At 41.6% G+C, this 25,576-nt stretch overlaps 1 protein-coding gene across 5 annotated transcripts in view; it reads left to right on the forward strand.

The window, feature by feature from the left end:
• The window catches only part of sh3pxd2aa (SH3 and PX domains 2Aa), a 232,777-nt gene that overhangs the window by 102,167 nt on the left and 105,034 nt on the right, over nucleotides 1-25,576 (forward strand). For all 5 annotated transcript variants that reach the window (XM_061907796.1, XM_061907806.1, XM_061907815.1 and 2 more), the window contains one exon: nucleotides 23,066-23,091. In XM_061907796.1, coding sequence (XP_061763780.1) covers nucleotides 23,066-23,091 — 26 coding nt within the window. The remainder of the gene's footprint in view (nucleotides 1-23,065; nucleotides 23,092-25,576) is intronic.

Raw genomic sequence — 25,576 nt, forward strand, 5'->3', positions numbered from 1 at the left:
GTCCACCAGGGCTTGCAGGATCTTGCCCTGCTGGGCCACTTGCTGGAGGACCGCCTCCATCTGTTGGTGGCTTACCTCTGTCACCGCCACGAGTCCGCTCGCAAGAGTCGTCAGGGGGTGAGCCTCTTCCGCCTCAGGTGGTACGAGCATGTTGGACGCCAAATTGTGGAAGTTGCCTTCCAGTGGGTCCTCCAGACCACCAAGCATTTCCATGAGAGCCCGTTTCATGGTTCCATACAGTTTTATTTTTCGTAAAAGTCTGTGGATTGCTTTCCAGCAATTGTCGTTTGTCGCTGTGACAGGCACGCTCTCGCTCTCACGCCAGCTCCAACAACGTCTCTCCTATACAGAGCGACAGGTGATTAGATAACAAAGCCCAGGTGGGCCATCTACGCACCTGTCGCTGACTTCGAGGCCGGTCCTGGCACACCCCGCTTCGCTGCAGGCCCGCAGGCCACACCCCCTCCACAAGATACATTTTCCAGTGAAAGTAAACACGTAAAGATATTAATTTTTGAGCGATATTCAGTAAAAGTGAAATAAACAGTCAGTGGCACTTTTATTAACCCAGCTAGTCAAGATGGGTTTTAACAGCACAGAAAACAAACTGTTTAAGTGGGGGGGCGTGGCCTGACACGGAACAGGGTGTGCCCGGACCTGATGAGGGCGGTGGTAGACCGGACCGGTTGCACCGCCGAGGACTACAGACGCCAGTTCTGGGCGCTGCGTCTGGGCACGGAGGACTGCCCGTTCGTGCAGCAGCTCCAACTCCAACTCAAAACCCTAACACGTGTCTCAAGCCGGCTGCTGCTAATAAAGGCGACAGGTGATTAAATAACAAGGCCCATCTGGGCCATCCACTCACCTGTTCCTGTCTTCGAGGCCGGTCCTGGCACACCCCGTTCCGCGACAGGCCGCTGCCCCCTCCACATTCATAATTACATAACATAAATAAAATAGAAATATATTATTTCTACGTAAAATAACTAGCATAGTTGTGAAAATAATACAAATGTATCAAATTCAGATAACAAAAAACAAAAAAAACTATTGCAGGCAGGCACTTTTTAATTCCTTTCCTGGTTTGATGACCCGCCCTATCTTGCTTCTGATTGGCCTGTCCCTAAACAATCATGACTCATCATATCAAACAACCAACCAATCATGGATGTTCTGGTACGTGCACGTTTTGGAAGGAGGAAGGGGAGGGGTTTAGTTGCCCATGGAGCGGGTTCAAGGGAGAACAAGGAACACAACAAATGTTTGGTCATTTTAACGTGAAATATATTGTATCGATCTTACGTTATTTTCTTAATTCATATCTTGTTTGAAAATATATTGATATAGCTTACAAACTCAATATATCACCCAGCCTTAGTACTGATAATGCACAGAATTTACCTTAGAGTGGACTTTTAAGCTATCTCCTTCCAGCTGCTTCCCAGTCAAACACACCATCAGCAGCTTCTCCATATTATCATGGACAAATGTCAGCCGTTTTAAATAGTGACATCATTGGCTGGCACAAAAGATGGCTCTTGCTATGTCAAAGTATTAGTAGCATCTGACAGCATAAAGACAGGTTGTCGAAAAATAAACTTCTTAGCTGTTGCGCACAGCAGAGCACATTTAACAATACGGCTTGAAAGTGTGACATGTAAATGCATTGCATTGTGGCACTTGTTGGCGTGAAATTGCTTTTTTACATGGCTGAAAATACAAAACCAAAAAAATTGTGAAGTTGGCATGTTGTGTAAAATGTAAAATAAAACAAAATCCAATTATTTGTAAATCCTTTTTTAACATATGTTCAATTGAATAGACTGCAAAGACAAGATACTCGACGTTCGAACTGGAAAGCTTTATTTTTTTCCAAATTTTAGCTTATTTGGAGATCTATGGCTGCAACATGTTTCAAAAGAGCTGGCAAAAAAGACTGAGAAAGTTGAGGAATGCTCATCAAACACTTATTTGGAACATCCCACCGGTGAACAGGCTAATTGGGAACAGGTGGGTGTCATGATTGTGTATAAAGCAGCTTCCATGAAATGTTTAGTCATTCACAAACAAGGATGGGGCGAGGGTCACAGCTTTGTGAACAAATGCATGAGCAAATTGTTGAACAGTTTAAGAGCGACATTTCTTAACCAGCTATTGCAAGGAATTTAGGGATTTCACCACATACGGTCCGTAATATCATCAAAAGGTTCAGAGAATCTGGAGAAAGCACTGCATATAAGTGGCAATGCCTGTGATCTTTGACCCCTCAGGCGGTACTGCATCAAAAAGCGACATCAGTGTGTAAAGGAAATCACCACATGGGCTTAGGAACACTTCAGAAAACCACTTTCAGTAACTACAGTTCGTTGCTATATCTGTAAATGAAAGTTAAAACTCCTATGCAAAGTAAAAGCCATTTATCAACAACACCCAGAAATGCTGCCGGCTTCGCTGGGCCGAAACTCATCTAAGATGGACTGATGCAAAGTGGAAAAGTGTTCTATGGTCTGACAAGTCCACATTTCAAATTGCTTTTGGAAACCGTGGACGAGGAAGAGGAAAAGAACCATCCGGATTGTTATGGGCGCAAAGTTCAAAAGCTAGCATGTGTGGTGTATGGGAGTGTATTAGTGCCCGATGCATGGGTAACTTACACATCTGTGAAGGCACCATTAATGCTGAAAGGTACATACAGGTTTTCGACAAACATAAGTTACCATCCAAGCAACGTTATAATGGACGCCCCTGCTTATTTCAGCAAGACAATACCAAGCCACGTGTCACAACAGCATGGCTTCATAGTAAAAGAGTGCGGGTACTAGACTGGCCTGCCTGTAGTCCAAACCATTGAAAATGTGTGGCACATTATAAGCCTAAAATACCACAACAGAGACCACGGACTGTTGAACAACTTAAGATGTACATCAAGCAAGAATGGGAAAGAATTCCATCGGAAAAGCTTCAAAAATTGGTCTCCTCAGTTCTCAAACGAGTGTTGTTAAAAGGAAAGGCTATGTAACACAGTGGTAAAATTGCCCATGTGCCAACTTTTTGAAATGTGTTGCTGTCATTAAATTCTAAGTTAATGATTATTTGTAAAAAATAAATTAAGTTTCTCAGTTTGTACATCAAATATCTTGTCTTTGCAGTCTATTCAATTGAATATAAGTTGAAAAGGATTTGCAAATCATTGTATTCTGTTTTTATTTACCATTTACACAACGTGCCAACTTCAGTGGTTTTGAGTTCTGTACATGTAAGCCATTTTGATGTGACAAAGCTGTCCAAAAAGTTAGCGTTTTCCGAAGGTTTTTGCACGCTCCTGTCTTTTCCCTCCATCATTCTTCTTCCATCTCTATCCCTCCATTGCTCTCCATCTCCTACAAGTAGCAGAGAGACGATAGGCTGACTCAACCTTAATGGATACGCCGTTCCATTCCTCCCACGGAAGGGATCAATAGCACTCACTCGAGGCAAGGCAACGTACAGAAAATGTCCAGGGTGGCATCGATGGGGGTCAGACACTTAAAAACGTGCGGTCAGCAGAGCGTGAGGCCGGTGGGAGGTGTGCGCACGTGCCAGCGTGTGCATGTGTGTTTCCCGGGATTTGAGCGTTTATTGACCCGTCTCAATCGGAGAAGTCATGGGATCTGCGTCGTTAACGGTGGGTTTGTTGTGTTTGATGCCCAAAGAGGAGAAGATCGGGACAAGGTCCCCCTTGGTGGAGTGTGCTTGATTGTGATGGATCTAGGCCAGGGGTAGGGAACTTATGGCTCGCGAGCCAGATATGGTTCTTTTGGTGACTGCATCTAGCTCTCGGATAAATCTGAGTTGAGATTGCTTAACACGATTAGGGGTTGAATAATTCCACTTGTAATCACAGTGTTAAAAATAACAATTAAAATATGAATTATTCTCATGCATTTTTAATCCATCCATCCGTTTTCTACTGCACCTGTTCAAGAAGTTGCGTTAATGGTAAGAAGTTATTTATTTATTATTGGTTAATGAGGGGCTTGCCCTCCTGGGGGTTCTTCAGGCCACCAAGCACCTACATGAGAGCCTGTTTCAGGGTTACACTATTGTTTTAATTTTCAATAAGTCTCTCCGTTGCTTTCCAGCAATTGTCTTTTTCTCTTTTGTTCTTGCTCGCGCTCTGGCTCCAGCCCTAACCCCGTCTCTCCTACTGGCTGCTGCTTATAACAGAGCGACAGGTGATTATATAACAAGGCTCCAGGTGGGCAATCTGTCACTGATTTCGAGGTCGGTCCTGGCAACACCCCGCTTTGCTGCAGGCCCGCAGGCCACGCCCCCTCCACAGTTAGTTTCAGAATAACATTGTTATTACAAAGAATAAGAGACCTACTATACTCTAGAAATGTTGGTCTTACTTAAAAATGCACGCGTTTAGTTGTGTTCAGTGTTGAAAAAAATATTATATGGCTCTTACGGAAATACTTTTGAAAATATTTTGATTCTTGGCTCTCTCAGCCAAAAAGGTTTATGACCCCTGATCTAGGCTTTTTTAGTGCAAAGTGAGGACTTTTTAGTCTATGTCCACCGGAGTCCATAAGTTTCTTATTTTTCTCTATCTTTTTGTATGTGACATTCATCCTCCGCTCGTGCCATTTCTAATATAAAGTAGCGTAAAGGTCTTAGATCCTTGCCTTGAAAGCGCTAAAACATACCGGTATCGTGAGTTTACATTATTCACCTTAGCAACTTTAGATATTAGAGTTCTGGTCAAACGTTTTTTTCACGGGACACATTTCCTTTGCTGTAGTTTCCGGATGAGGAGATGCTGCTCCGTTATTGATTGAAGTACAGTCTGAACGTCATTAAAACGTTTAGCTCCATCTTTCGACACTTTTTCCACTCCCGTCCTTGCACGCTACACCGCTACAACAAAGATGATGGAGAAAGGACGCTGTTAAAGGTCCATCCATCCATCTATCTTCAACCGCTTATAAGGAATCGGGTCGCGGGGACAACAGCTCCAGAGGAGACCCCCCCAGACTTCTCTCTCCAGAGCAACATTAGCAACTTCCTCCTGGGGGATCCGGAAGCGTTCCCAGGCCAGAGAGGAGATGTAACCCCCCCCATCTGGTCCTCGGCTTGCCGCGGGGTCTCCTCCGAATTGGTCCGTCTGGAGCCTCCACTTTGACTGTGATCCACTTGGCAGCGCACCAGACCCCACTGGTTCCGACCGCAGGTGGTGCGCCCACATGGCGGAGAGGATGGTGTGTCCACATATCTTCTTCGGGCTGTGCCTGGCCGGGCTCTGTGGCTAACCCGGCCACCAGGCACTCGCTGGGCTCCGGGCTTCCTCAGGGCCGGGTAACGCATCCTCTCTCTTAGACTCTTTCATAGGGGTATCGTAACCCTGGTGGGCGGGGGGGCATTTGGGTGCTCCACCTTGTCCAAGGGTGACCCGGAACTATGTAAGGGAGGGGCGTTCAACTCCCTGAGGCTTTATACAAGCCCAGCTGTTGAAGGTGAGCCACGTAAATGAGACCGCCCACAAATCCGGATTCGACAGTCAGAAAGCGGCTTGAAGATGATCTGTAAAACATCATCCATGCAACATTTTTACAAAAAAAAACATGTTATGTAGACCACAAGCAAGTATTTTACATTTAGAAAGAAAATAATAATAATATGACTTAATTAATGCGTCCTACAATCCGGTGCGTCTTATATATGAAAACATGTCAAGCATGACCATTCATCGGCACTGCGCCTTATAATCTAGTGCGCCCTATGGTCTGGAAAATACGGTATGTATGTTTTACATCTTGAGCACCCAACACGCCCACTAATACTAAACTATATTTTATAGACACGCCCACTAATAGTAAACTATATTTTATAGGTTGCTAATATAACAGTAATAATAAACAAGGGAATGGAATGTGACTAATCCAAAAGTGTATGGTGTGCGACTATGAGTAGGAATTAAATGAAGAGTTTTACCCATACTGTTGAGCGAGAGGCGGAAATCCAAGTGTCCGTGAGCAAATATGAGGTCGAGGGGAGGAGAGAGGTGTCAAAGTCTGTGTCAAGGCGGGTGATCGAGGTCCAATAGGCGGCCAAGGAAGCAGAGGGAATACGAGGAGACAAGACAGACAGCTCGTGGCGCGGGAACGGAGGTATGCTGCTGGAAGGCGACAAGAAGGACACGGGAATATTGAACACGGCGGGGAGAGAAAACACAGAGAGAGGAAAGAGGGCGTAGAGCGAGATATGTTGGGCTGCTCAATGGCCTAGTCGTTAGAGTGTCCGCCCGTGAGTTTAAACCCCGACCGAGTCATACCAAACAATAGCTCATTTGGAATTTGATGCCTGCAACATATTTCAAAAAAAGCTGGCACAAGTGGCAAAAAAGACTGATAAATTTGAGGAATGCTCATCAAACACTTATTTGGAATAACCCACAGGTGAACAGGCTGATTGGGAACAGGTGGGTGACATGATTGGGCATAAAAGCAGCTCCTATGTAATGCTCAGTCATTCACAAGCAAGGACGGGGCGAGGGTCACCTCTTTGTGAACAAATGCGTAAGCAAATTTTCGAACAGTTTAAGAACAACATTTCTCAACGATTTATTGCAAGGAATTTAGGGATTTAACCATCTACGGTCCGTAATACCATCAAAAGTTTCAGAGAATCTGGAGAAATCACTGCACGTAAGCCATGATATTACAGAGCATCAATGACCTTCCCTGAGGGATCAGGTGGTACCACATCTAAAAGTGACATTAGTGTTTAAAAGATATCACCACATGGGCTCAGAAACACTTCAGAAAACCACTGTCAATAACTACAGTTCGTCGCTACATCTGTAAGTGCAAGTTAAAACTCTACTTTGCAAAGTGAAAGCCATTTATCAACAACACCCAGAAACGCCGCTGGCTTCGCTGGGCCCGAGCTCATCTACAAACCCTGTTTCCATATGAGTTGGGAAATTGTGTTAGATGTGAATATAAACGGAATACAATGATTTGCAAATCCTTTTCAACCCATATTTAATTGAATGCATTACAAAGACAAGATATTTAATGTTCGAACTCATAAACTTTATTTTTTTTTGCAAATAATAATTAACTTAGAATTTCATGGCTGCAAAACGTGCAAAAGTAGTTGGTAAAGGACATGTTCACCACTGTTTTACATCACTTTTTCTTTTAACAACACTCAATAAACGTTTGGGAACTGAGGAAACTAATTGCTGAAGCTTTGAAAGTGGAATATATTCCTATTCTTGTTTTATGCAGAGCTTCAGTTGTTCAACAGTCCGGGGTCTCCGTTGTCGTATTTTATGCTTCATAATGCGCCACACATTTTCGATGGGAGACAGGTGCGGACTGCCGGCGGGCCAGGAAAGTACCTGCACTCTTTTACTACGAAGCCACGCTGTTGTAACACGTGGCTTGCTGAAATAAGCAGGGGCGTCCATGATAACGTTGCTTGGATGACAACATATGTTGCTCCAAAACCTGTATGGACCATTCAGCATTAATGGTGCCTTCACAGATATGTAAGTTACCCATGCCTTGGGCAGTAATACACCACATCACAGATGCTGGCTTTTGAACTTTGCGCCTATAATTATGTTTCTCTTTGTTCTGGAGGACACAACGTCCCCTGTTTCCAAATATAATTTGAAATGTGGACTCGTCAGACCACAGAACACCTTTCCACTTTGCATCAGTTCATCTTAGGTAAGATCGGGCCCAGGCAAGCCGCCGGCGTTTCAGGATATTGTTGACAAATGGGTTTGGCTTTGCATAGTAGTTTTAACTTGCACTTACAGATGTAGCGACCAACTGTAAATACTAACAGTGGTTTTATGAAGTGTTCCTGAGCCCATGTGGTGATATCCTTTACACGCTGATGTCTGTTTTTAATGCAGTATCGCCTGAGGGATCCAAGGTCTGTAATATCATCGCTTACGTGCAGGGATTTGTCCAGATTCTCTGAACTTTTTGATGATTTTAGGGACCGTAGATGGTAAAATCCCTAAATTCCTTGCAATAGTTCGTTGAGAAATGTTTGCTTACAAAGTAGTGACCCTCACTCCATCTTTGTTTGTGAATTACTTAGCATCTCATATAAGCTGCTTTTATACCTACTCATGGCACCCAACTGTTCCCAATTAGCCTGCACACCTGTGGGATGTTCCATACAAGTGTTTGATGAGCATTCCTCAACTTTATCAGTATTTATTGCCCCCTTTCGCAACTTCTTTGTCACGTGTTGCTGGCATCAATTCTAAAGTCAATGATTATTTGCAAAAAAAAAATGTTTATTAGGTTGAACATCAAATATGTTGTCTTTGTAGCATATTCAACTGAATATGGGTTGAAATTGATTTGCAAAGCATTGTATTCCGTTTATATTTACATCCAACACAATTTCCCAACTCATATGGAAACAGGGTTTGTAAGATGAACTGATGCTAAGTGGAAAAGCGTTCTTTGGTCTCACGACCCCACATTTCAAATTGTTTTTGAAAACTGTGGATGTAGAGGAAAAGAACCATTCGGATTGTTAGAGGCGCAAAGTTCAAAAGCCAGCACCTGTGATGGTATGTGGGTGTATTAGTGCCCAAGGCATGGGTAACTTACACATCTGTGAAGGCACCATTAATGCTGAATGGTCCATACAGGTTTTGGAGCAACATATGTTGTCATCCAAGCAACGTTATCATGGACACCCATGCTTATTTCAGCAAGACAATGCCAAGCCACATTCAGCTCATGTTACAACAGCGTGGCTTCATAGTGAAAGAGTGCGGGTACTAGACTGGCCTGCCTGTAGTCCAGACCTGTCTCCCGTTTAAAATGTGTGGCGCATTATGAAGCCTAAAATATGACTACCGAGACCCCGGACTGTTGAACAACTTAAGCTGTACATCAAGCAAGAATGGACTTGTTTCTTCAGCATTGTCCGCACGTTTAAGTCAGGACGTTGAGAAGGCCATTCTAAAACCTTATTTCTAGCCTGGTTTAGCCATTCCTTGACCTTTTTAGAGGAGGTAGAAATTGGGAACCCGAAGCAGAGCACTGTGCACTCACTTCAAAATGACAGTTCATTGGTTTCTCTTTTTCAAGCTCACTAACACCCATAATCTACTAAATCAATAAAAGACAGTTAAGGAAGTCATGTAGTGATCATAGCCAACAGGGATCCTCCATTGAATTTGCAGGATGTGATCTTATTAGGACAAAATAAACATGCCAGAACCACCCTGGAAACAACCAGACACCCATAACTTCGTTGGAAGAAAATAGGGTCTTGCAGAAGACCGTAATTGACTGTACTCTGTGCTCATCAACAGTGTGCGTTGAGTTGGAGTGACCCCGGCCTGCACAGCAAATATAGCACAGCTGATTTGGAAGTGCACCAAACTGATGTCACTCCAATGCAATTTTTTTAAAGCTTCTTTTTATGTATCTCATGATTTTTTTAACTACAGTGTGTAGTTAAAGATGATACAAACCCTGTTTCCATATGAGTTGGGAAATTGTGTTAGATGTAAATATAACGGATTACAAGGATTTGCAAATACTTTTCAACCCATATTCAATTGAATGCACTACAAAGACAAGATATTTGATGTTCAAACTCATAAACTTTGATTTTATTTTCCAAATAATAATTAACTTAGCATTTCATGGCTATAACACGTGCCAAAGTAGTTGGGAAAGGGGATGTTCACCACTGTGTTACATCACCTTTTCTTTTAACAACACTCAATAAACGTTTGGGAACTGAGGAAACTAATCGTTGAAGCTTTGAAAGTGGAATTCTTTCCCATTCTTGTTTTATGAAGAGCTTCAGTCGTTCAACAATCCGGGATCTCCGCTGTCGTATTTTACGCTTCATAATGCGCCACACATTTTCCATGGGAGACAGGTCTGGACTGCAGGCGGCCCAGGAAAGTAGCCGCACTCTTTTTTTTTTTACGAAGCCACGCTGTTGTAACACGTGCTGAATGCGGCTTGGCATTGTCTAGCTGAAATAAGCCAGGGCGTCCATGAAAAGACGGCGCTTAGATGGCAGCATATGTTGTTCCAAAACCTGTATGTACCTTTCAGCATTAAAGGTGCCTTCACAGATGTGTAAGTTACCCATGCCTTGGGCACTAATGCACGCCCATACCATCACAGATGCTGGCTTTTGAACTTTGCATCGATAACAGTCTGGATGGTTCGCTTCCCCTTTCGTCCGGATGACACAGTGTCGGATATTTCCAAAAATAATTTGAAATGTGGACTCGTCAGACCACAGAACACTTTTCCACTTTGCATCAGTCCATCTTAGATGATCTCGGGCCCAGAGAAGCCAGCGGCGTTTCTGGATGTTATTGATAAATGGCTTTGGCTTTGCATAGTAGAGCTTTAACTTGCACTTACAGATGTAGCGACCAACTGTTTATAGTGAGAGTGGTTTTCAGAAGTGTTCCTGAACCCATGTGGTGATATCTTTTAGGGATTGAGGTCGGTTTTTGATACAGTGCTGTCTGAGGGATCGAAGGTCACCGTCATTCAATGTTGGTTTACGTGGAGTGATTTCTCCAGATTCTCTGAAAATTTTGATGATATTATGGAGCGTAGATGTTGAAATCCCTAAATTTCTTGCAATTGCACTTTGAGAAACGTTGTTCTTAAAGTGTTTGACCATTTGCTCACGCAGTTGTGGACAAAGGGGTGTACTTCGCCCCATTCTTTCTTGTGAAAGACTGAGCATTTTTTGGGAAGCTGTTTTTAAACCCAATCATGGCACCCACCTGTTCCCAATTAGCCTGCACACCTGTGGGATGTTCCAAATAAGTGTTTGATGAGCATTCCTCAACTTTATCAGTATTTATTGCCACCTTTCCCAACTTTTTTGTCACGTGTTGCTGGCATCAAATTCTAAAGTTAATGATTATTTGCAAATAAAAAATGTTTATAAGTTTGAACAACAAATATGTTGTCGTTGTAGCATATTCAACTGAATATGGGTTGAAAATGATTTGCAAATCATTGTATTACGTTTATATTTACATCTAAAACTATTTCCCAATTTATATGGAAACAGGGTTTGTATCTTGTCTTTGCAGTCTATTCTATTGAATATAAGTTGAAAAAGATTTACAAATCATTGTATTCTGTTTTTATTCAGGATTTATCGAGGTGCCAACAATCACTGGTATGGGTTTTGTACAAAAAAAAAAAAAAAATGATGACCTCTTTAACTTTTTATTGCTCAAACAGCACAACCCAGCTATGAATACTACTTCAATCGACAGTGGAAATACTGGTAACTCAAATCATGCTCGCAAAATAAACTATAACTGAAAGCCGGGAGACTGCTTGTACCTTAAATTCCTCGTTAGTCCAGCTACTGGTAAGTTGAGGTACCCAGTGTAAAAGATTGTAGTGCTCTTGTTTTTGGAACAAGGTCACTTGTTTTGTCTTTCCGCGCCGCTGGTTTCTAATCAAATATCTAATCAGCCCGCATAACATCACCACTCCTCCGCAAACATAAAATAAAATAATCTTGACGAAAGGCACTATTTATATGCTTGTGCTGTTTGGTCCAAAACAAGATAAAGACCCCGTCACCACTGCCCACTGAAGGCTCGTAACTCTTAGACAGGGGTGATCATCATTCATAGTGCCTCCTCACAGCCCCCCATGAATACTAAGAGGGATTTGACCTTGGCGCTTGCCTCACGGGGGGGGGGGCTGTAAATGATCCGATTACCGCCTTGTTAAATCATGACCTTGTATCGTGTCGTCTTTTTGATTCTCAAAAGATTCTAAGATGCAATGGCGGATTTGCTTTGATTCAGTGTTCTTGGTGTGTGTGAGTCTTGCTCTCCAAATATCCCACTTGAAACATTTCATACTCAAACGGGACACAGCAAATCTAAATGTGGGGATGTGTAACATTTGGTTGTGTTTGTCGTGCCGAGTGCTCTTTTGGTGATGGCTTTCTTATTTGTTACGGTTGTACAGGCGGAAGGAGACGGCACAGACGGGAGGGACGTTTTTTTAGCTCTGTTTATTCATATACACATATATATATATATATGTATATATGAATAATAAAAAATGCTAATAATAAACAAGGGGATCCAAAAGTGTATGGTGTGCAACTATGTGTAGGAATTAAATGAGTGGTGTTACCCGTAGTGTTGAGCAAGAGGCGAAAGTACAAGAGTCCGTGAGCAAACGTGAGACAGAGGGGAGGGGAGAGGAGTCAAAAGTCTGTGTCTGGGTGGGAGATCGAGGTCCAAGAGGCGGCCAGGGAAGCAGAGGGAATACGGGGAGACGAGACACAGCTTGTGGCGCGGGAACGGAGGTACGCTGCTGGAAGGCGACAAGAAGGACACAAAACAATTGAACACGGCAGGGGGGAGAAAACAAATAGAGCTAGATATGTTGAGCTTACTGTATAGAACAGGTCGCTACGTTCTGGCACCGGATAACAGGTTGCGCTGACTTAAGAAGGCAGGTCTTCTCATCAGCGACAGGTGTGTTGATTGCTGGCGATAAGAAATAATAATAATAAACAAGGGAATGGAGTGTGACTAATCCAAAAGTGTAATATGTATCATATTGCAGTATATTGCCTAGACTGCAATATGACTCAAGTAAACAACACCAACATTTTATATCTTTAATTGAAAATATAGACAATTACACATGGCGCTCAAAAATCTATCAAAATGTTTTAGTACGACTTTGTTAAGATATGAAGCTGCACTGGTTGATGGATTGTACTGTGCTTCAACATACGAGTATTAATATGGTGTGTGTATAAGGTAAGACATATTATCTGGCGTTTTGTTTTGCAATATTACGCAAAAGCAACTTTTCTTACATTCTGGTACCCGCTGATCTGTATTTTGGATCAGTATAAATACTGAAAAATAGTCATTTGTAGTCCGTGCTGACACCGTAGTCGATAAGCTTCTTATTTTTCTCTATCTTCTTGTTTCGGGACATTCATCCTCCACTGCTGCCATTTTTAATACAAAATAGTGTAAAGTTCTTATTTATATCTGTCAGTAAACTCACCATGAAAGCACTAAAACATACTGGTAGTGAGTTTACATTATTCACCCGAGGAACTTTAGTTATTAGAGTTCTTTTCACGGGACACATTTCGGGCGTTGTTGTTTCCGAATGAGGATATGCTTCTCCGTTATTGATTTAAGTAAAGTCAGAATGTCATTAATACAGTTAGCTCCATCTTTTGACACTTCTTCCACTCCCGTCCTTGCACGCTACACCGCTACAACAAAGATGACGGGGGAGAAGACGGTGTCGAAGGTGAGCCATGTAAATAAGACCGCCCACAAAACGACACATCCGGAAGCTACTGTCAGAAAGCATCTTAGAAGACGATCTGCATAACCTATGCAACATTTTGACCAAAGAACCACCATTACATGTAATGTAGACCACAAGGAAGTGTTTTACATTTAGAAAAATGGAAATATGTCTCCTTTAATGCGCCCTATAATCGACGTCCCTAACTAAAATTCATTGGCAGTGCGCCTTACATGCCCATGCACCCTATCGTCCGGAAAATACTGTAATAATAGAAACCCTGTTTCCATATGAGTTGGGAAATTGTGTTGGATGTAAATATAAACGGAATACAATGATTTGCAAATCATTTTCAACCCATATTAAGTTGAATATGCTACAAAGACAACATATTTGATGTTCAAGCTGATATTTTTTAATTTTTTTTGCAAATAATCATTAACTTTAGAATTTGATGCCACCAACACGTGACAAAGAAGTTGGGAAAGGTGGCAATAAATACTGACAAAGTTGAGGAATGCTCATCAAACACTTATTTGGAACATCCCACAGGTGTGCAGGCTAATTGGGAACAGGTGGGTGCCATGATTGGGTATAAAAACTGCTTCCCAAAAAATGCGCAGTCTTTCACAAGAAAGGATGGGGCGAGGTACACCCCTTTGTCTACAACTGTGTGAGCAAATAGTCAAACAGTTTAAGAACAACGTTTCTCAAAGTGTAATTGCAAGAAATTTAGGGTTTTCAACATCTACGGTCCATAATATCATCTAAAGGTTCAGAGAATCTGGAGCAATCACTCCACGTAAGCGGCATGGCCGGAAACCAACATTGAATGACCGTGACCTTCCATCCCTCAGACGGCACAGTATCAAAAACTGACATCAATCTCTAAAGGATATCACCACATGGGCTCAGGAACACTTCAGAAAACCACTGTCACTAAATACAGTTGGTCCCTACATCTGTAATTGCAAGTTAAAACTTTACTATGCAAAGCGAAAGCCATTTATCAACAACATCCAGAAATGCCGCCAGCTTCTCTGGGCCCGAGATCATCTAAGATGGACTGATGCAAAGTGGAAAAATGTTCTGTGGTCTGACGAGTCCACATTTCAAATTGTTTTTGGAAATATTCGACATCGTGACATCCGGACCAAAGGGGAAGCGAACCATCCAGACTGTTATTGACGCAAAGCCAGCATCTGTGATGGTATGGGGGTGCATTAGTGCCCAAGCCATGAGTAACTTACACATCTGTGAAGGCACCATTAATGCTGAAAGGTCCATACAGGTTTTGGAACAACATATGCTGCCATCTAAGTGCCGTCGTTTTCATGGACGCCCCTGCTTATTTCAGCAAGACAATGCCAGGCCACATTCCGCACGTGTTACAACAGCGTGGCTTCAAAAAAAAAGAGTGCGGGTACTTCCCTGGCCTGCCTGCTGTCCAGACCTGTCCCCCATCGAAAATGTGTGGTGCATTATGAAGCGTAAAATACGACAGCGGAGACCCTGGACTGTTGAATGACTGAAGCTCTACATAAAACAAGAATTGGGAAAGAATTCCACTTTCAAAGCTTCAACAATTACTTTCCTGAGTTCCCAAACTTTAATTGAGTGTTGTTGAAAGAAAAGGTGATGTAACACAGTGGTGAAAATGCCCTTTCCCAATTACTTTGGCACGTGTTGCATCCATGAAATTCTATGTTAATTATTTTTTGCAAAAAAACAAAACAAGGTTTATGAGTTTGAACATCAAATATCTTGTCTTTGTAGTGCATTCAATTGAATATGGGTTGAAAAGGAATTGCAAATCATTGTATTCTGTTCATATTTATCTCTAACACAATTTCCCAACTCGCATGGAAACGAGGTTTGTGGGAGTGAAAATCATACATTTAATATTGAGTTTTTTTCAGTAACAGCAAATATGAGATTGTGCTAAAAACAAGATAATTTTATAGAAAATCACATTATATTAGGCTTGAATCTATATTTTGGTCTGCGACATTTGGACTGTCAGAACCCCACTGTGCCTTACATTAAAGGCTCTTACAGCTGACAAGAGAAGCGTCCATTACACATCTGTTTGAATGTTGTTTGAGATGGATGTGGTGAGGATGGGGGGGTCACGTCCTGATCCCTATTTGTCCCACGGCTCTGACAATGAAGCATATTCTTGTTGCCGGCGCACAGGGTGGGTGGAGAGGTTGCTATAAAGGGTCTATTCATCGGCCGGGGACGGATACATCAGAACATTTGGGCATTGACGAAGGGGATAAAAAGAACCTTCAATCTAGCAATAAAAATGAAATCAATTTATATTTTCTTGGCTGCATTAGTTATTTTCTTGGGATTTTGCTCTGTAATACTGTTTACATTATTATTTACATGTTGAAACTGTAGACAGGGGTCATCCTTATAAGTTTCTTTGCTCCAAATGAGGTTCGAACTGGAAAACTTTATTTTTTGCAAATACTAGCTCATTTGTAATTTGATGCCTGCAACATATTTCAAAAAAGATGGCACAAGTGGCAAAAAAGACTGAAAAAGTTGAGGAATGCTCGTCAAACACTTATTTGGAACATCCCACAGGTGAACAGGCTAATTGGGTATGAAGCAGCTTCCATCAATGTTCAGTCATTCACAAACAAGGAATGGGGCGAGGGTCACCGCTTTGAACAAATGCGTGAGTAAATTGTCCAAACAGTTTAAGAACAACATTTCTCAACCAGCCATTGCAAGGAATTTAGGGATTTTTTTTACCATCTACGGTCCGTAATATCATCAAAAGGTTCAGAAAATCTGGAGAAATCACTGTACATAAGCAATGATATTACGCACCTTCGATCCCTTCAGTACCGCATAAAAAAAACGACATAAGTGTGTAAAGGATATCACCACATGGGCTCAAGAACACTTCAGAAAACCACTGTTAGTAACTACAGTCTGTCGCCCTGTAAGTGCAAGTTAAAACTCTAATATAGAAAGTCAAAGCCATTTATCAACAACACCCAGAAACGCCGCCGGCTTCGCTGGGCCCGAGCTCATCCAAGATGGACTGATGCAAAGTGGAAAAGTGTTCTGTGGTCTGACGAGTTGAGGAAAGCAACCATTCGGATTGTTAAGAGCGCAAAGTTAAAAAGCCAGCATCTGTGATGGTATGGGGGTGTATTAGTGCCCAAGGCATGGGTAACTTACACACCTGTGACGGCACCATTAATGCTGAAAGGTACTTATAGGTTTTGGAGCAACATATGTTGCCATCCAAACAACGTTATTTTCGACGCCCCTGCTTATTTCAGCAAGACAATGCCATGCCACGTGTTACAACAGCGTGGCTTCATAGTAAAAGAGTGTGGTTACTAGACTGGCCTGTTTGTAGTCCAGACCTGTCTCCCATTGAAAATGTGTGGCACAATATGAAGAGTAAAATACCACAACAGAGACTCCGGTCTGTTGAACAACTTAAGATGTACATCAAGCAAGAATGGGACAGAATTCCACCTAAAAAGCTTTAAAAATTGTTCTCCTCGGTTCCCAAACGTTTACCCAGTGTTGTTTAAAGAAAAGGCCATGTAACACAGTGGTAAAAATGCCCCCTTGCTAACTTTTTTTGCAATGTGTTGCTGCCATTAAATTCTAAGGTAATGATTATTTACACAAAAAAAATTACGTTTCTCAGTTCGAACATTAAATATCATATTCAATTGAATATGATTTGATTTGCAAATCTTTATTCTGTTTATTTACCATTTACACAACGTGCCAACTTCACTCGTTTTGGGTTTTGTATAAAATAAAGCAATAAAAAGACAACAAACAAGAATCTAATGGAACTGTGATTAAAATAGAGGACTTAACCTTACATTGTATTGCCGTGGTTGTCTTGCTTACTGGAACGGGTGTTGTTGCAACTCCCCAAATATTTTTGAGTGGTAGTAAATCATTTTTTTTAGCTGCAAAACATTTTTTGGGCTGCAAAACATGTTTTTGTTCCAAATATGTTTTGGGGTTGCAAATTATTTACAGATCATTTAATGGGTTGCAAATGTTGTTTTCGATTCAAATTATTATTTTCATTACAAACTATTTTTTTCCGTTGCAAGTATTTTTAAGTCATTTTTTTGATTACGTCTCAACCTAATTCTTGCGGGCGGGCGTCCATTGAACAATATGTTTGAAGCCTTTATTGGTCAGTCTTGAAAGTTGGCGTGCTGGTTTTAAGCGCCTGTAATATATTTATTTATTTATATATATTTATTTAATTATATATGCACCTTATTGCTTTTTTTTTTATCCTGCTCTAACATGAGCTTGTGTAACGAAATTTTGTTCTTATCTGTGCTGAAAAGTTAAAATTTGAATGACAAGAAAAAAGGAAGTCTAAGTCTAATATGAAGCAGGATTTCTGTGTATCCAGGATTGGTTAAGACAGTGTTTTTCAACCACTTTGCAGTCGGGTGTGCCGAAGGGGATTGATCTAATTTCACCAAATTGGGTTAAAACATTTTTTTGCAAAACAGTAAATATATTCAGAAAAATATGTGTTGTTATTGAGTGTTGGTGCTGTCTAGAGCTCGGCAGAGTAACCGTGTAATATTCTTCCATATCAGTAGATGGCAGCCGGTAGCTAATTGCTTTGTAGATGTCGGAAACACCGGTAGGCAGGGTGCAGGTAAAAAGGTGTCTAATGCTTAAACCAAAAATTAACCGTAAGTCGAGTTCCTAAGTAAAGGCATTGAAGCTTAGGGAAGGCTATGCAGAACGGAACTAAAACGGAACTGGCTACAAAGTAAACAAAAACATAATGCTGGACGACAGCAAAGACTTACTGTGGATCAAAGACGATGTCCACAATCAACAATGTCCCCACAAAGAAGTATAAAAACAAATGAAATGTTATTGATTGCTAATACAAGGTTGATGCGGGGAATATCGCTCAAAAGAAGACATGAAACTGCCACAGGAAAATACGAAAAATAGAGAAAAAGCCACCAAAATAGGAGCGCAAGACAAGAACTAAAACACTACCCTCAGGGAAACAGCAAAAAACTCAAAATAATTCAGGGGTGATGTGACAGGTGGTGACAGTACACCTACTTTGAGACAAGAACTATATAATGCATGCTTGGTTATGGTTTAAAGTCATACCCAGCAATTTCGACACCAAGTTTTTACTGTCAACCGAGTTTCGTTTTTTAATGATTTCTGCTGGTGGTGTTCCTTCGCAGTTTTTCAACGCAGACAATGTACCTTGGTTCTAAAAAAGGTTGAAAAACACCGGGTTAAGCTTCTACTAGGATACGTTGCCAAATTAATTTCTCTGCTGGAGCTAGACAATTACCTGGAAACTAGATTTGAGCCAAAAAATTAAATTAAATAAAAAAATCTCTCCCCAACATCTTCTTTTTGGAGACAACAGATGGAAATAAGGTTTGCGATAACATCTGGTTGGTTATATTTCTTGTTTGCCCCTGCTGGATTTTTCCACTGACATGCACTGTCCTGCCCTATTAAGATAAATTACATTAGAGGGGCGGAAAAAAAACAATGGACATTTCCTTTGAATTTCAGTTTGTGCTCATTAGTACAGGCCCCAATATACAAGATGAAAGGCTGTGCCTTAATCTAATTAACTGTTTCCTAGCTGCCATGTTGTTAATCTTATTTGAACAATTAAATTCATCGCAAATAATTCTTTGGGATTCTTAAATGATAAATGGGCTGTACTTCTTTATTCTTGTTGACTGTGATTACATGAGCAATGTATGGATTAGTTTTTATCTAGATATCTCGGCTGTTTTGACTCTCTCAAAGTTGATTTTGACGCCGTATGTTTTTAGACAGGATTAAGTGGAATTATTCACGTCCATGTTGTTTTATGCTGCAGTGGTATGACGTGGCTTCATTTCAAGGGACGGGAAATATTTATGATTGGGAAGAGGAGATGAAGAGTGACGAATAAGTTATTGTTGCCTCTATAAACAGAACCATACTTCAATTTGTATTCGACCATCCATCTTCATCCGCTTATCCAAGGTCGGGTTGCGGAGGCAGCAGCCTAAACAGGGAAGCCCAGACTTCACTCTCCCCAGCCAGTTCGTGCAGCTCTTCCCGGGGGATTCCGAGGCGTTCCCAGGCCAGCCGGGAGACATAGTCTACTCAACGTGTCCTGGGTCTTCCCCGTGGCCTCCGGCCTCCGCCTGCCTAGGGAGGCGTTCGGGTGGCATTCTGACCAGATGCCCGAACCACCTCATCTGGCTCCTCTTGGCTTTACTTTGAGCTCCTACCGGATAGTAGAGCTTCTCACCCTATCTCTAAGGAAGAGCCCCCGCCACCAGGTGGAGGAAACCTATTGCAGGCGCTTGTACCCGTGATGTTGTCCTTTCGGTCACTTTATTTTAATTAAAGTCTGATTCCCTTAGTCCGCACCAGTTCTACGTCAGCTGCTAGGCTCCAGTCACTATAATATTGATCACAGAACAACTACAGTTCATACGCTAGCTTTGAACGAACAAAACATGAAATGTGAGCTAATACTTTACAGATACTGCAATTGAAAGCGGGCATCTGCTTTTGTCATGGCCATTTTGGGGGCGGCAACCTAAGTAGGGAAGCCCGTCCAGCTTCTCCAGAGGCGTTCCCAGGCCAGACATAGTCTTTGCAACTTGTCCTTAGTCTTCCCCTTGGCCTCCTACCAGTCAGACGTGCCCTAAACACCTCCCTAGGGAGGCGTTCGGGTGGAATTCTGACCAGATGCCCGAACCACCTCATCTGGCTCCTGTCGGCTTTACTTTGAGCTTCTCCCGGATGACAGAGCTTCTCACCCTATCTCTAAGGGAGAGACCTGGCACCCAGCGGAGGAAACTAATTTCGGCCGCTTGTACCCGTGATCTTGTCCTCTCGGTCATAACCCAAAGATCATGACCATGGGTGAGGATGGGAACGTAGATCGACCGGTAAATTGAGAGCTTTGCCTTCCGGCTTAGCGCCTTCTTCACCTTCTTATTTGTATTTATTTATGTATTTATTTGACAGGGACAGTACAATGAAACATTGCTACCCATACTTTACCGATGTCAAAGTACATAAGACTTCTAGCCACAGCAACCCGTGTCCCTGGTTAGGCTTTTAAAGTAGCATTGAGGCCAAACCGCTCAATTTTTGCTTCATCTGACCACAGAACTTTCCTCCAAAAGGTCTTATCTTTGTCCATGTGGTGTCAGATGGAACAAAAGTTGAGCTGTTTGGCCACAATACCCAGCAATATGTTTGGAGGAGAAAAGGTGGGACCTTCAATCCCAGGAACACCATAACCACCGTCAAACATGGTGGTGGTAGTATTATACTCTTGGCCTGTTTTGCTGCCAATGCAACTGGTAAATGGGACAATAAAAAAGGAAGATTACCTCCAAATTCTTCAGGACAACCTAAAATCATCACCCCAGACGTTGGGTCTTGGGCGCAGTTGGGTGGTCCAACAGGTCAATGACCCCAAACACACATCAAAAGTGGCAAAGGAATGTCTAAATTAGGCTAGAATATAGGTTCTAGAATGGCCTTCCCAAATTCAATCAATCAATCAATGTTTATTTATATAGCCCTAAATCACAGGTGTCTCAAAGTGTTGCACAAAGCCACAACGGCATCCGCCGTTCAGATCCCACATCGGGGCAAGGAAAAATCTCAACCCAACGGGATGACAATGAGAAACTTTGGAGAGGACCGCAAATGTGGGTGACCCTCCTCTCCCCCTCTAGGGGATACCAGTGCAATGGACGTCGAGTGGGTCTAGCGTGATATTGTGAAAATCCAGTCCATAGCGGATCTAACATAATAGTGAGAGTCCAGTCCATAGTGGGGCCAGGAGACCATCCCGAGCGGGGACGGGTCAGCAGCGCAGATACATGTATGTCCCCAACCGATACACAGGCAAGTAGTTCACCACCGGGTCCCGAATCTGGACAGCAAGCACTTCATCCATGGCCACCGGACCTGTGTACTTTTAAGTCCTGACTTAAACGTGAAGACAATGCTGAGGAAACAAGTCCACGTCAGAAAACCATCCAAATTGAGCTGAACTGCACCAATTTTGTCAAGAGGAGTGGTCAAAAACTCAACCAGAAGCAACCAAAGTGCCTTATTGCAGTGAAACTTGACAAGGAAATGTAGAAATGATTGGAAACTCAAGACAGCCGTGACATTATGTTCTTTACAAGTGTATGCAAACATTTGACCACGGCTGTCGCTTGAGTCCAAAAGTGGAACCTACCTATGTTGACCAGCTCATCAAAGAAGACTGTGTTCTTTTTATTCAAAAGTCGACCAATTTCTCCAACATAAAACGCGAAAATGTTTTGATGTGAAGATAATGTGGTCCTTAAGGCTTCATCCGGCCAAAATCTTCAGCTCTCACTAGATCGGTTCGCAGCCGAGTGTGAAGCAACCGGGATGAGAATCAGAACCTCCAAGTCCGAGTCCATGGTTCTTGCCCGGAAAAGGGTGGAGTGCCATGTCTGGGTTAGGGAGGAGACCCTGCCCCAAGTGGAGGAGTTCAAGTACCTCGGAGTCTTGTTCACGAGTGAGGCAGATCGACAGGCGGATCGGTGCGGCGTCTATAGTAATGTGGACGTTGTCTTGATCCGTTGAGGTGAAGAAGGAGCTGAGCCAGAAGGCAAAGCTCTCAATTTACCGGTCAATCTACGGTCCCATTCTCACCTATGCTTTTAGCTTTGGACAAGATCACGGGTACAAGCGGCCGAAATGAGTTTCCTCCGCCGGGTGGCGGGGCTCTCCCTTAGAGATAGGGTGAGCTCAAAGTAAAGTCGCTGCTTCTCCACATCGAGAGGAGCCAGATGAGGTGGTTCGAGCATGGTCAGGATGCCACCTGAATTCCTCCCGAGAGAGGTCTTTAGGGCACGTCCAACCGGTAGGAGGCCACGGAGAAGACCCAGGACACGTTGGGTAGACTATGTCTCACGGCTGGCCTGGGAATGCTTCGGGATACCCCGGGAAGAGCTGGACGAACTGGCTGGGGAGAGGAAAGTCTGGGCTTCCCTGCTTAGGCTGCTGCCCCGGCGACCCGACCTAGGATAAGTGGAAGAAGATGGAAACCCGAAAATGGGTCCGTTTATGTTGACATATGTTAATAACTCCGTCAATATCCGTAAGAAAACAGCGACGGTAACAGTAACAACTGTTTAGGTACACAGCAGTACCACATGCACACAGTGGCTTCCTGTTAAGCTTCAAACTAAGAGCATGGCAGTATTATTTTGGATTCTACCAAAGAAACTAACTACGCACCCCTTTAATCTTTATTATTTTCAGAGTGCAACTGTAAAATAAAACTATTTTGACCAAACTAAAGGCAGCCCGAGCAAAGCAAAAGCCACACATTTTAAAGTCCGTAGCTTATCTGTGCTATAATCTCATTAGCAGGCATTTCCAAACGGATCTTGCGCGGGAGAGATCGCCTTCCTCTCTGACAAAGCGGTTAGAGAAGGAATAAAAGGAAGAAAAACAGCAGAGCTGCTTTGGAGTCACATGACCAATGGTGTCTGTTGTTGATGGTCAACGTCATTCCTCCCTCCTTGCATCATGCGTTTGTGACTGTGCTAAAGCCACAAAGTGTTTGTGTTGTTCGTACGGAATTGGGACCCCAGTTTGTCGCTGTGGACGCGCGGGTGTGTGCTGTCACTCACCATGTCCCTCTTCTGTTGCTTCTTCTACAGGGACTATGGCTCGAAGCGCAAGTCAGGTAAGTCCACTTTTTTGTCACTATTCTGTTTTATACTTGACTTAATACGCCATTAAGATAGACAACATTATTCAGACTGTATGTGTCTGTGATCCTCTTCGTATGTCATGCCTGTGATTACTACATGCTGCTGTGGTATGCACTCGGCTTGTGTTTTTGGGGTAGGCTCATAAAGCTGCTGACCCCCTCCCGCTCTATTAGGTATGGGTAGCAGTCCTGCCTGACCCCATGAATGTACCGTACACGGGCCTCACATTTTTCAAATTTAAACTTTTTAAGGTCAAGGCAAGTGTTGCCTTAAAGGAGGGCTTATATTTTAGGTTAGAAGGGCACCAAGGCAAACATTATTTGCTTTCGAGGAAGGATATATGTGTGTGTGTGTATATATGTATATATGTATATGTATATATATAATATGTATATGTATATATTTATGTATATGTATATATTCATGTATATATATATATATATATGTGTATATGCATATATATGTATGTATATACAGTATATGTATACATGTATATATGTATATAAATATATACATATGTATATATATATATATAAACATATATATATGTATATATATATATGTATATGTATATATACATATATATATATACATACATATATATGTATGTATATATGTATATGTATATATATATAGTGGGGCAAAAAAGTATTCAGCCACCGATTGTGCAAGTTCTCCCACTTAAAATGATGACAGAAGTCTGTAATTTTCATCATAGGTACACTTCAACTGTGAGAGACAGAATGTGAAAAAAAAAATCCAGGATTTCACATTCAATGACTTCTAAATAATTTATTTGTAAATTATGGTGGAAAATAAGTATTTGGTCACTTCAAACAAGGAAGATATCTGGCTCTCACAGACCTGTAAAACCACTGATAATCTCCCTCGATCTGGGGCTCCAAGCAAGATCTCATCCTGTGGGGTCAAAATGATCATGAGAAAGGTGAGCAAAAATCCCAGAACCACACGGGGGGACCTGGTGAATGACCTGTAGAGAGCTGGGACCAAAGTAACAAAGGTTACCATCAGTAACACACTACTCCGACAGGAAATCAAATCCTGCAATTCCAGACGTGTCCCCTAGCTTAAGCCAGTGCATGTCCGTCTGAAGTTTGCCAGAGAGCACATGGGAGAATGTCATGTGGTCAGATGAAACCAAAATAGAACTTTTTGGTATGAACTCAACTCGTCGTGTTTGGAGGAAGAAGAATACTGAGTTGCATCCCAAGAACACCATACCTACTGTGAAACATGGGGGTGGTAACATCATGCTTTGGGGCTGTTTTTTCAGCTAAGGGGACAGGACGATTGATCCGTGTTAAGGAAAGAATGAATGGGGCCATGTATTGTGAGATTTTGAGCCAAAACCGCTTTCTATCATTGAGAGCTTTAAAGATGAAACGTGGCTGGGTCTTCCAGCATGACTTTGATCCCAAACAGACCGCCCAGGCAACGAAGGAGTGGCTCCGTGAGAAGCATTTGAAAGTCCTGGAGTGGCCTAGCGAGTCTCCAGACCTCAACACCATAGAAAATCTGTGGAGGTAGTTGAAAGTCCGTGTTACTCTGCAACAGCCCCAAAACATTAATGCTCTCGAGAAGATTTGCATTGAGGAATGGGCCAAAATACCAGCTGCTGTCTGTGCAAACCTGGTAAAGACCTATAGTAATCGTTTGAAGTCTGTAATTGCCAACAAAGGCTATATTACAAAGTATTGAGTTGAATTTTTGTTATTGATCAAATACTTATTTTCCACCATATATTATAAATACATTCTTTAAAATTCCTACAATGTGAATTCCTGACATTTTTTTTTCACATTCTGTCACTCACAGTTGAAGTGATCATCATTTTAAGTGGGAGAACTTGCACAATCGGTGGCTGACAAAATACTTTTTTGCCCCACTGTATATATATATATATATATATATATATATATATATATATATATATATATATATATATATATATATTTATTAATATATATATTTATACTTATATATATATATATTTATATATACATAATGTGTGTGTGTATGTGTATGTATAATGTGTGTATATATATATATATATATATATATTTGTGTATATATATATATATATATATATATATATATATATATATATATATATGTGTATGTATGTATGTATTTAAATGTGTATGTATTTAAATGTATGTATATATATATATATATATATATATATATATATATATATATATACATACAGACACATATATGTATGTGTCTGTATGTACACATATGTACAGACATACATACATATACAAAGTTATTTTTATCTATCTATCTATCTATCTATCTATCTATCTATCTATCTATCTATCTATCTATCTATCTACATATTATTAAATGTGTGTGTATATATGTACTGTATGTATGTATATATATGTGTGTATGTATATATGTATATATATATATATTTATGTATATATATAT

This window comes from Nerophis ophidion, linkage group LG01 (genome assembly GCF_033978795.1).
Source record: "Nerophis ophidion isolate RoL-2023_Sa linkage group LG01, RoL_Noph_v1.0, whole genome shotgun sequence".
Classification (NCBI taxonomy): Eukaryota; Metazoa; Chordata; class Actinopteri; order Syngnathiformes; family Syngnathidae; genus Nerophis; species Nerophis ophidion.